Genomic DNA, 12,328 nt, shown 5'->3' with positions numbered 1-12,328 from the left:
AACTCATCCTGTTGACTGCAATTTCGCCCATCAGCCTCTCCTTGTTAGGAGTCTCACTATACATTGCCTCTGCTTGTAAACCAACTACGCCATCCTCAGCCTCATCTCTCCAGTTCCCACCACCCCCTGCCAAATTAGTTTAAACCCTCCCAAACAACTTTAGCAAACTGCTCACAAAGATATTGGTCCCCCTCAAGTTCAGGGGCAACCTGTCCCTTTTGTACAGTCATACCTTCCCCAGAAGTGATCCCAATGGTCCACAAATCACTGGCCCCTGCACCAGTTCCTCAGCATGCATTCACCTGCCAAATCATCCTGGCATGTGGCACAGGCAGCAATCCAGAGATTAATACAATGGAGATCCTGATTTTCTGCTTTCTACCCAGCTCCCTAAAGTGGCTCACCAGGACCTTTTGTATCAATTCTGAAAACAGACCCTTAGTTTTAGACATCTACCCCTTCGTGATTTTGTACTTGTGTCAGGAGCTTCCTCAAACAACCACAGACGCAGTCTACCCCATCTGAAACTCTCATCCTAACCCAAATGCTCCATCACTGGTGAATCTCCTCCATCTTCTTTAATGAAAAGACACATTTCATATAGGGTGGTGATCAAAAATGCACACTGTATTCCACTGTTCTATTAACAATGTTCTATTAATTTGTCCTTGCTCTTATATTCTATGCCCCACCTAATGAAGGCATATATCCTGCAAATCACAAGTCACTTGTGCTGCTGCCTTCAGGATCCTTGAACTTGTACACCAAGGACCTTCTGTTCCTAGTATTACACATGTCCTACTATTGTTTGTGCGCACACACACACACAACCAAGCTCCATGTGTATTACTTTGTCACTGTACCAACCAAACAATAGCATCTTATAGACCAAGGCAATCCTCATTGCTCACACCTCATATTTTGTGTCATCTGCAAATGAAACAATTTTCATATTCATGTCAAAAGTTTTCATAAATGACATGAATGAAGAAGCAGATGGGTCAATTAATAATTTTGAAGTTGATATGAAGGTGTTGCTGTGGATAGTGTAGGTTATCGGAGGTTACAAAGGACTATAAATAGGATGCAGATATGGGGGATGGAGTGAGCGTCATCTGGAAAAATACACTTTGAAAGACTGGATGAGAAAGTGGAGAACAAGGTTAAAGGCAGGTTTCATAGCTGTGTTGAGGAAGAGAGATTTGAGCCCAAGTCCATAGATAGTTGCCACACAAGTTGATAGGGGTAGTTAAGAAGGTGTATTGTGTTCAGTTCTGGTCTATATAGGAAGGATGCTTTACAGAGGGTGTAAAGGAGAATGCTGCCTGCATCTGAGAATTTAAAAAGAGGAAAGGATGAGCAAACCAGGGCTTTTCTCTATGGAGCAAAGGAGGATGAGAAGTGACTTGAAGGTGGTGTATACAACAATGAGAGACGTAGATTGAGTGGACAGTCAACACCTTTGTCCCATCATAGCACTGGCCAATACGAAAGGACATCCATATAGATTTAAATTTATCATGCGTAGGTTTAAATACTGTGTTTATTAATGTATATGTATAAACAGTGAAGATCCCAGCACTGATTGGTGTCACACTCTGATCAAAGTCTGGTTCAATACCCAGGTTAATTTTCTTGTAACCTGGAAAAGGGGAACCCCCACCTCTGACATTAAGCAGATATACAACACACTGTTCAGTTTACCTTCGGATCAAGAAAGGGCAGTTGAATATTGACATACCCTGAGGGCTTGCGGTGACCTGGAATAATCCACAATGTCACAACGAAATGAGTATCCCGTGGCCCAGCCAGACATAAGAAACTGTTCATTAGAAAAACAATCAATTATCATACATTTAAAATGTAACGTTAGTTTCATGTCTATATCTGGTTTGACACTAAGAATTCTTGTGAGGGGAATGCTTTTAACCCATACATAACAAGAGACTTTTGGTTCGTGCTCTTCAAGACCAACAAGTATCCACATACCAGGCACAGAATCAAATAAAACACAGAAAGCTACTTAAAAATGCATGGATGCAAGCACTCGAATCTAAATTAATACAAAACATTGATGAGGCAGCTTCAGTGTCACTGCTTAAAAGCCTGCAGTATTAAAAATCATCTGGATCATACACCTGCTCTGTAAATGCGTTTAGCTTTTCACATGTAGATCTTTATTAGAATCACCATATCTGTGATAAAGGGTCTTTCACCTGAAATAGTGTCACTTTCTCCCCCACAGATTGTACCTGCATAACATACTGTTTCAAGCATTCTGTATTAAACTACAGAATGTTGTTTCTTTTGACATAATGGCCCAGATATCACTGCATGCTGTTGTCATCCACATTTAACACTCAAGAGCATTTCAAAGTGACTGAACTTGTTGAAATATTCTTGTACAGAAAATGATGACCCATTTGATGTTCCGCAAAGTGAAAATGTCCCCAGACACAGGCTGACATTGACTGAGTACATAAATGATCTGTAGACGAGTTTAGGAGATGTGTTGCAGACCGAAGTAAGCAAAGGGGGGAAATGTTGGTCTATTAAATTCCAGGATAATGGCAAGGCCAATATCTAATCAATATGATCACATTAATAGTGAGCAGAATCGAATACTGGATGGCAGTGCAATTGCATCCTGTAAACACAGAGCCTAGAATTTGAATTAGTGAATAGAAACACTTGAGAGTTTTCAGGGAACAAAGGACAGGAAGCCTCAATCTACTTTCATACATTATGGAAAAACAAGTACATTTAAATCTTATAGAAGAAAATTCAGAAGTTAAAATACAACTTTGAAAATACACTTTATTGCTAATTTGACAAAGTAAATTACAGTCAAAAATACTTACTTCATAACACATATACATTGAAAAGATCACCATGGAAAAATTGTATACAATCATTACTTGCTTCAAGTTCAAAGGCTTTCTGTTCTCCATAAATTTTGGTCCAAACACTGTGACAAAGTAGATATAAGCGCCAATGATTATTGTTTGCGGCAGGGGTGAAGACATCATTGGCCAGTCTTCAACTCTGGGATCTACAAAATAAGATCAATTTAGTTCAGAAATAGTGAATTTAATATTGGTTTCTCATAATATCTTGGAACTTTTATTGCTCCTAGATTGGTTGATTAATACTTCAGTTTCTGAAGACCTTGCGATCAATACAGATAAGGGGAATACAAACTTGCTGTCAGTACTCGCCTCACTTGTTTTAGAAAATTTGATGCAAAGAACAGCACCTCAATTGACAGCATTCCTTATTTTCCAGTTGTTATATCAATGCAACAGGGAAAACTCATTTACATCTTACAATACTAGGATTGTTTTGATCAAGCGATTCCCTTCACTGATTAATGGCTGACGCCAAGATCGGCAAGTTGGTCCAGTGTCAAATGGCCAACAATAACTCTTAATATCTCATGGTTAGGGAGGGTTTAAACTAATTTTCAATGGGGATGGGACCTGGAGCGATACAGCAGTGAAAGTAGTGCATGGAGTAAAGCCAGATCTAACATACAGAGAGGCTTTGAGGAAAGAGAAGCGGAATAAAGGGTGTAAAGGTAGGAAGGTAGAAGGGCTAAAGTGTGTGTACTTCAATGCAAGAAGCATCAGGAACAAAGGTGATGAACTGAGAGCTTGGATACATACATGGAATTAAGATGTAGTGGCCATTACAGAGACTTAGCTGGCACCAGGGCAGGAATGGATTCTCAATATTCCTGGATTTCAGTGCTTTAAAAGGGATCGAAAGGGGGGGGGGGGGGGGAGAAAAGGGGAGGAGGGGTGGCATTACTTGTCAGGGATACTATTACAGCTGCAGAAAGGGTGGGTAATGTAACAGGATCCTCTTTTGAGTCAGTATAGGTGGAAGTCAAGAACAGGAAGGGAGCAGTTACTCTACTGGGGACATCCTATAGGCCCCCTGGTAGCAGCAGAGATACCAAGGAGCAGATTGAGAGGCAGATTTTGGAAAGGTGCAAAAATAACAGGGTTGTTATCACGGGTGATTTTAACTTCCCTAATATTGATTGGCACTTGATTAGTTCCAAGGGTTTAGATGGGGCAGAGTTTGTTAAGTGTGTCCAGGATGGATTCCTGCCACACTATGTTGGCAGGCCAACTAGGGGGAATACCATACTAGATCTAGTATTAGGTAATGAACTGGGTCAGGTCACAGATCTCTCAGTGGGTGAGCATCTGGGGGACAGTGACCACTGCTCCCTGGCCTTCAGCATTATCATGGAAAAGGATAGAATCAGTGGGGACAGGAACATTTTTAATTGGGGAAGGGCAAATTATGAGGCTAAGGCTAGAACTTGTGGGTGTAAATTGGGATGATGTTTTTGTAGGGAAATGTACTATGGACATGTGGTCGATGTTTAAGGATCTCTTGCAGGATGTTAGGGATAAATTTGTCCCGGTGAGGAAGATAAAGAATGGTAGGGTGAAGGAACCATGGTTAACAAGTGAGGTGGAAAATCTAGGCAGCATACATGAGGTTTAGGAAGCAAGGATCAGATGGGTCTACTGAGGAATATAGAGTAGCAAGAAAGGAGCTTAAGAAGGGGCTGAGAAGAGCAAGAAGGGGGCATGAGAAGGCCTTGGTGAGTAGGGTAAAGGAAAACCCCAAGGCATTCTTCAATTATGTGAAGAACAAAAGGATGACAGGAGTGAAGGTAGGGCCAATTAGAGATAAAAGTAGGAATATGTGCCTGGAGGCTGTGGAAGTGAGTGAGGTCCTCAATGAATACTTCTCTTCAGTATTCACCAATGAGAGGGAACTTGATGACGGTGAAGACAATATGAGTGAGGTTGATGTTCTGGAGCATGCTTATATTAAGGGAGAGGAGGTGTTGGAGTTGTTAAAATCCATCCTAATGTACAAGTCCCTGGGGGCATGGAATATTCCCCAGGCTGCTCCACGAGGTGAGGGAAGAGATTGCTGAGCCCCTGGCTAGGATTTTATGTCCTCATTGTCCACGGGAATGGTACCGGAGGACTAGAGGGAGGCGAATGTTGTCCCCTTGTTCAAAAAAGGTAGTAGGGATAGTCCAGGTAATTATAGACCAGTGAGCCTTACGTCTGTGGTGGGAAAGCTGTTGGAAAAGATTCTTAGAGATAGGATCTATGGGCATTTAGAGAATCATGGTCTGGTCAGGGACAGTCAGCATGGCTTTCTGAAGGGCAGATAGTGTCTAACAAGCCTAACAGAGTTCTTTGAGGAGGTGACCAGGCATATAGATGAGGGTAGTGCAATGGATGTGATCTACATGGATTTTAGTAAGGCATTTGATAAGGTTCCACATGGTAGGCTTATTCAGAAAGTCAGAAGGCATGGGATCCAGGGAAGTTTGGCCATCGTGGTGGAGTGCATTTGGATTGGAAGGTTGTGACTAGTGGTGTCCCACAAGGATCAGTTCTGGGACCTCTACTTTTAATGATTTTTATTAACAACCTGGATGTGGAGGTAGAAGGGTGGGTTGGCAAGTTTGCAGACAACAAAAAGGTTGGTTGTGTTGTAGATAGTGCAGAGGATTGCCGAAGATTGCAGAGAGACATTGATAGGATGCAGAAGTGGGCTGAGAAGTTGCAGATGGAGTTCAACCAAGAGAAGTGTGAGGTGGTACACTTTGGAAGGACAAACTCCAAGGCAGAGTACAAAGTAAATGGCAGGATACTTGATAGTGTGGAGAAGCAGAGGAATCTGGGGTTACATGTCCACAGATCCCTGAAAGTTGCCTCACAGGTAGATAGGGTAGTTAAGAAAACTTATGGGGTGTTAGCTTTCATAAATCGAGGGATAGAGTTTAAGAGATGCGATGTAATGGTGCAGCTCTATAAAAACTCTGGTTAGGCCACATTTGGAGTACTGTGTCCAGTTCTGGTCCCCTGACTATAGGAAGGACGTGGAAGCATTGGAAAGAGTACAGAGGAGATTTACCAGGATGCTGCCTGGTTTAGAGAGTATGGATTATAATCAGAGATTAAGGGAGCTAGGGTTTTACTCTTTGGAGAGGAGGAGGATGAGAGGAGACATGATAGAGGTGTACAAGATATTAAGAGGAATAGATAGAGTGGACAACCAGCGCCTCTTCCCCCAGGGCACTACTGCTCAGTACAAGAGGACATGGCTTTAAGTTAAGGGGAGGGAAGTTCAAGGGGTATATTAGAGGAAGGTTTTTCACTCAGAGTGGTTAGTGCATGGAATGCACTGCCTGAAGTCAGTGGTGGGGGCAGATACACTAGTGAAGTTTAAGAGACCACTGGACAAGTATATGGAGGAATTTAAGGTTGGGGGGGGTTATATGGGAGGCAGGGTTTGAGGGTCGGCACAACATTGCGGGCCGAAGGGCCTGTAATAGACAATAGGCGCAGGAGTAGGCCATTCGGCCCTTCTAGCCAGCACCACCATTCACTGTGATCATGGCTGATCATCCACAATCAGTACCCTGTTCCTGCCCTCTCCCCATATCCCTTGACCCCGTTATCTCTAAGAGCTCTATCTAACTCTCTTGAAAGCATCCAGAGACTTGGCCTCCAGTGCCTGTAATGTGCTGTACTATTCTACGTTCCAAAGTAAACTTCATGAAATCTCCTGAGAAAATTGTGCAAGTTGTCCATGTACAAAGTAATACATAACCACTAGATTTGAACCAATCTTGGGGAAACTACAGCAAATTATGAGAATACCTCAATTTTGCAAGACTACTTGATCACCTTTTAAAACATTTAAAGGATAAGAATTTCATGGACACAACATCTAAAGGTCATGCAAGATCTGAAACAATAATATACGTAATTTTATAGTACTTCTTAAATCAACCAAGTCACCTGCATCTTTGATCCATTCATCATATAAAAGCACCGCTCTAGATGTTAATTCTTGGAAAGACATTTTCAGCAATACTCAATTTTTCAGTCCTGCAAATAATATACAAGTTTTGAGCATATTTATACACATTTGAGCAAGGATGAGGCAAGAGAAAGAATGAATTAAACATTAAAGACTGGAGCCCCACAGAACGCCGTAAAGCACTAATAATCCAGGACTTGGACATTATTCCAATTTAATACCACAAAACATTTTGAATTCTTTTTAAGAGATTAGAGTCAAAATCCCTTTTGGCCCTTCAGTTCAGCTTGCCCATGCTAACCAAGTTGCCCAACCAAGTCAGTCTTAAGTGCCTGTATTTGCTTGCATCCCTCCAAAGCTTTTCTACCCATAAACCTGCCCAGATGTTTTTTCAAGATTGTTATTGAACTTGCTGCTACAGCTTCCTCTGGCAGCTCATTCCACATGAAGAATACCAATTAAATCACAAAGCTTTAACCGCTTCACCCAGGATTATGCCAATTTCTTACTTCTGACTCCCTAAGAAATTAGTTTGAAGATATACTTAACTTACTAGAAAGAGGGCATTACAATATTAAAAACAAGCAATGTACCAAGTTGATTGCTACCTCTTGGAAAAACAAGTCAGATGTGTCACATAGGACACCTCCCCAAAACTATGCCAGTTTTGACTAATTACCACCCTTCCAAATACAGTTACTGCCCCTTTAGAACATTTTTATCTAATGACTTAAAATGCTACTGACAAGACTCATGGGCCAGTAATTACCTGATTCATCACATTTGCAGCCCTCCAGCCATTTGACACCTTACATGGTGCTAACAAAGAAAGTAAAAAACTGTCAAGGCTCAAACTTTTCTTCGCCTCCTGCAGTGAACTGTGATATACTCATCCAACATGGTCTGCAAAGATACCCAATACCTCTTACTAAATGAGAACAGATTCCTCAGAAGAATTTCACCACTTCATATTCCATTGGTTGGAATCCAGCAGTGAAGAATATTGATAAAGTGCAAACACGAGGAAATCTGCAGATGCTTGAATTGATAGACTGATAAATTTGCTGGCTGCAGTCTGTTGCAATTTACACATGGATCCACCTGTCTTGACCTCACTAGCTTTTATAGAAGTAAGTGTTGGCAGTTTGCTATGGACAAGTTGACATTTCCATCCCAACTAGACTTGGCTCACTGTCTAAAGGTTCATAACTGTGGAATTGATATTGAGGAAGATACTGGGGCCTAATGAAGTAAGAAATGGATATTGACTAAATGGTCACATTCTATCAAATTACTCATATTATACAGTTCAGCTACTTGAGTGTAAGTTAAAAGAAAATTTAAAACAGGGCAATAGATCAACACTAATATTCAATTTCAAGCATAATTCATTTAAAAGTGAACTAAAATTGACAAATTCTGTAGGTGGTGTCAAAAAGATTAACAAAAATTGCTATTACAAGGATGGAAGAAACAACTAGTGGGGAAGAAAGTATGAAGATGAAATTAACAAAAAGGTCAGCAACTTGAACGGCTTGTCAAGCCTCATATCACAGCCAGCCTCCCTTCATTACTGGATCCTCTACAGTTTGCTTATCGTCCCAACTGCTCTATGGAAGACGCAATCTCCACCACACTGCACACAGTTCTCTCTCACTTGGACAATAAAGACAATTATGCCAGAATCCTGTACATTGATTTCAGCTCAGCGTTCAATACCATCATCCCGCAGAGACTAGTGGAGAAACTGTTGCTGCTTGGCCTTAACACTGCCATGTGTCGCTGGATTCTGGATTTCTGAACAGAGACACCACAGTCAGTCCATGTTGGCAGGAACATCTCTGACTCCATCATACTGAGCACTGGATCCCCACAAGGCTGTGTGCTCGGCCCATTGCTGTTTACACTGCTAACATATGACTGTGCAGCCAGATTCAAGGGGAACATTAAATTTGCTGATGATACCACAGTGCTCATCAGCAAAAATGACGAAAAAATGTACAGGGAGGAGATCAAACACCTAGAGAGCTGGTGCAGTGACAACAACTTGATGCTTAATGCCACCAAAACCAAGGAGATGATTGCCAATTTCAGACAGTCTCAGCCCAAGCACACATCCCTCAACATCAGCAACTCCACAGTGGAGAAAGTGGAAAACGTCAAGTTCTTTGGGGTTCAGATCTCGGAAAATCTCACCTGGTCCAGGAACACCACTGGGATTGTGAAACGGGCCCAGCAAAGATTGCACTTTCTGAGGAAACTTAAACAAGCATCACTCCCCACTAACATCTTAACTACCTTCTACAGAGGCATGGCTGAGAGTGTGATGACCTCTTGCACCACAACCTGGTACTCCAGCTGCAGTGCTGCTGACAAAAAAGCCTTGCAGAGTGTGGTTAGGTTAGGGGAGCAGAGAAGGTTATTGGGGTCTCCCTACCTTCCGTCCAAGACCTGTTTCAGAGTCGATGCCTCCAGAAGACACGGTACATCATTAAAGACCCCTCACACCCTCTCCATAAACTGTTTATTCTTCTGCCATCACGCAAATGTTACAGGAGCATCAAAACAAAAACCACAAGGCTACTAAACAGCTTCCTCCCACAGGCAGTCAGACTGCTAAATAGCTACTCTACCTGACTCTGTTTTGGAGACTTTTAACTTGCACTGGACACTTATAACTTGGTTTTAACTGACATGTGGCTGTGTGTTTTACTATTTATTGTTGTGTTTACTATTTATTGTTGCATTTGTTATGTTATGATTGCACTTGCCGCTGGGAAACGCTGTCTCATTCTGCCCTGCACAGCTGATGTATGGTTGAAATGACAATAAAGTTTTTGTATCTTGAATCTTGGTTATCTCACCATATAAAGAACATAATTACATTAGAAAGGATGCAGAAAAGACTCAGAAGACTTGTCTGGATAGGAAGCTTGAGTTATCAACAGAGAGTCGGTAGGCTAGCATTTTCACTGCTTTTTTGTTGCTATTTCGATTGGGGCGGGCTGCTCATAATGAAAGAGTGCTAGATTGAACTAAATTCAACTGAACTAAATATGCCTGGACTATTTCAATTTTGTGTTTCATATTTTGTTTTTCCTTTCTTTTTTGTAGTTAACACAGTTATTTTTGCATGTGGGGGTCATGGCTATTCTGTTTCCCGGTTGTCTGTGGAAGACAAATCTTAGGGTGTACACTGCATGCATACATTCAATGTTTACAGGTGACGTAGAGGTATAAAAATATTGAGTAGATAACGAGACTGTTGCTTATGGTAAGCATGACTAAACTAGGAGTCATAATTTTAAATTGAGGAAGGAAGTTTGAAGGAGATCCAAGGGGTAAAATTTTCATACAGATTATCTACAAAGGTCTGTCAGAGGAGGTGATGGAAGAACACCACATCTTGGACAGGAAATTGAATGAGCAAGGTATCAGAATAAATGCTGGAACGTGGGATGAGTATAAACATGGACCCAGTGGGCCAAAGGGCCTGTTTCTATAATATACGACTATGACAATTCACAGCTTGACTTGCTGCCAATATTTATTAGAGATGCAGATTAGGAACACATTTCAATTATAGACTGGTTAGCCTGACGTCAGTGGTGGGAAAGATGCTGGAGTCAATTATAAGAGGAAATAACGACACATTTGGATAGCAGTAGAAGGATCAGTCGGAGTCAGCATGGATTTATTCTGTAATGTGCCATGATAGGATTTGAACTCAAATTCCCACTTTTTTTTAAATTACATTTCTGCATCTCCAGTCTGTTAATTATTATCCCTTTGCGTGTCAGAAGTTGACATAATTCAGGGTTGAAAGGTCAAATCATCATGATTTAAGCAATATTTATGACATATTGATTATCAAGACTGATAATTAAGGGAAAATCATGCTTGACTAATCTTCTGGAGTTTTTTGAGGATGTAACTATGAAAATGGACAAGGGAGAGCCAGTGGATATAGTGTACCTGGACTTCCAGAAAGCTTTTGATAAAGTCCCACATAGAAGATTAGTGGGCAAAATTAGGGCACATGGTATTGAGGGCAGAGTACTGACATGGATTGAAAATTGGCTGGCTGACAGAAACAAAGAGTAGTGATTAACGGGTCCCTTTCGGAATGGCAGGCTGTGACCAGTGGGTACCGCAAGGTTCGGTGCTGGGACCCCAGCTGTTTACAATATACATTAATGATTTAGATGAAGGGATTAAAAGTAACATTAGCAAATTTGCTGATGACACAAAGCTGGGTGGCAGTGTGAAATGTCAGGAGGATGTTATGAGGATGCGGGGTGACTTGGACAGGCTAGGTGAGTGGGCGAATGTATGGTAGATGCAGTTTAATGTGGATAAATGTGAAGTTATCCACTTGGTGGCAAGAACAGGAAGGCAGAATACAATCTAAATGGAGTCAAGTTAGGAAAAGGGAAAGTACAACGAGATCTAGGTGTTTTTGTACATCAGTCAATGAAAGCAAGCGTGCAGGTACAGCAGGCAGTGAAGAAAGCTAATGGCATGCTGGCTTTTACAACAAGAGGAATTGAGTATAGGAGTAAAGAGGTCCTTCTGCAGCTGTACAGGGCCCTGGTGAGACCCCAACTGGAGTATTGTGTGCAGTTTTGGTCTCCAAATTTGAGGAAGGACATTCTTGCTATTGAGGGAGTGCAGCGTAGATTCACAAGGTTAATTCCCGGAATGGCGGGACTGTCAGATTGGAGCGACTGGGCTTGTATACACTGGAATTTAGAAAGATGAGAGGGGATCTGATTGAAACATATAAGATTATTAAGGGATTGGACACACTGGAGGCAGGAAGCATGTTCCCGCTGATGGGTGAGTCCAGAACTAGAGGCCACAGTTTAAGAATAAGGGGTAGGCATGAACAGAGATGCGGAAAAACTTTTTCACCCAGAGAGTGGTGGATATGTGGAATGCTCTGCCCCAGAAGGCAGTGGAGGGCCAAGTCTCTGGATGCATTCAAGAGAGGGTTAGATAGAGCTCTTATAGATAGCGGGGTCAAGAGATATGGGGAGAGGGCAAAAGCAAGGTACTGTATGATCAGCCATGATCACAGTGAATGGCGGTGCTGGCTAGAAGGGCCGAATAGCCTACTCCTGCACCTACTGTCTATTGTCAATACTCTCCTTGGTGCAGCATTGTAAAGCGTGTCTCTAGTCAACGATTAACTTCAAACGATTAGATAGCATCATTTATTAAGAATTTGTAAATTTACTCTGTAATGTGCCATGATAGGATTTGAACTCAAATTCCCACCTTTTTTTTATTACATTTCTGCATCTCCAGTCTGTTAATTATTATCCCTTTGCATGTCAGAAGTGGGCATAATTCAGGGTTGAAAGGTCAAATCAATTAAGCAATATTTATGACATATTGATTATCAAGACTGATAATTAATGCACAGAAACTGCAAGACAACAGGGACCACAAATCA

General features: G+C 41.6%; 1 protein-coding gene across 4 annotated transcripts in view; it reads right to left on the bottom strand.

Moving 5' to 3' along the window:
- Positions 1–12,328, bottom strand: part of elovl7a (ELOVL fatty acid elongase 7a) — a 70,819-nt gene that overhangs the window by 18,135 nt on the left and 40,356 nt on the right. For 2 of the 4 annotated variants that reach the window (XM_059989348.1, XM_059989349.1), the window contains exons 2-5: positions 7,640–7,689; positions 6,849–6,938; positions 2,862–3,052; positions 1,742–1,822 (exon numbers count right to left, since the gene is read on the bottom strand). In XM_059989348.1, coding sequence (XP_059845331.1) covers positions 1,742–1,822; positions 2,862–3,052; positions 6,849–6,912 — 336 coding nt within the window. In that variant the 5' untranslated portion in view covers positions 6,913–6,938; positions 7,640–7,689. The remainder of the gene's footprint in view (positions 1–1,741; positions 1,823–2,861; positions 3,053–6,848; positions 6,939–7,639; positions 7,690–12,328) is intronic. The other 2 variants (XM_059989350.1, XM_059989347.1) reach the window with 1 other exon arrangement.

This window comes from Hypanus sabinus, chromosome 14 (assembly GCF_030144855.1).
Source record: "Hypanus sabinus isolate sHypSab1 chromosome 14, sHypSab1.hap1, whole genome shotgun sequence".
NCBI classification, from domain to species: Eukaryota; Metazoa; Chordata; class Chondrichthyes; order Myliobatiformes; family Dasyatidae; genus Hypanus; species Hypanus sabinus.
Note: the sequence above shows the minus strand (reverse complement) of the source record. Positions and strands in the feature narration are given on the sequence as shown.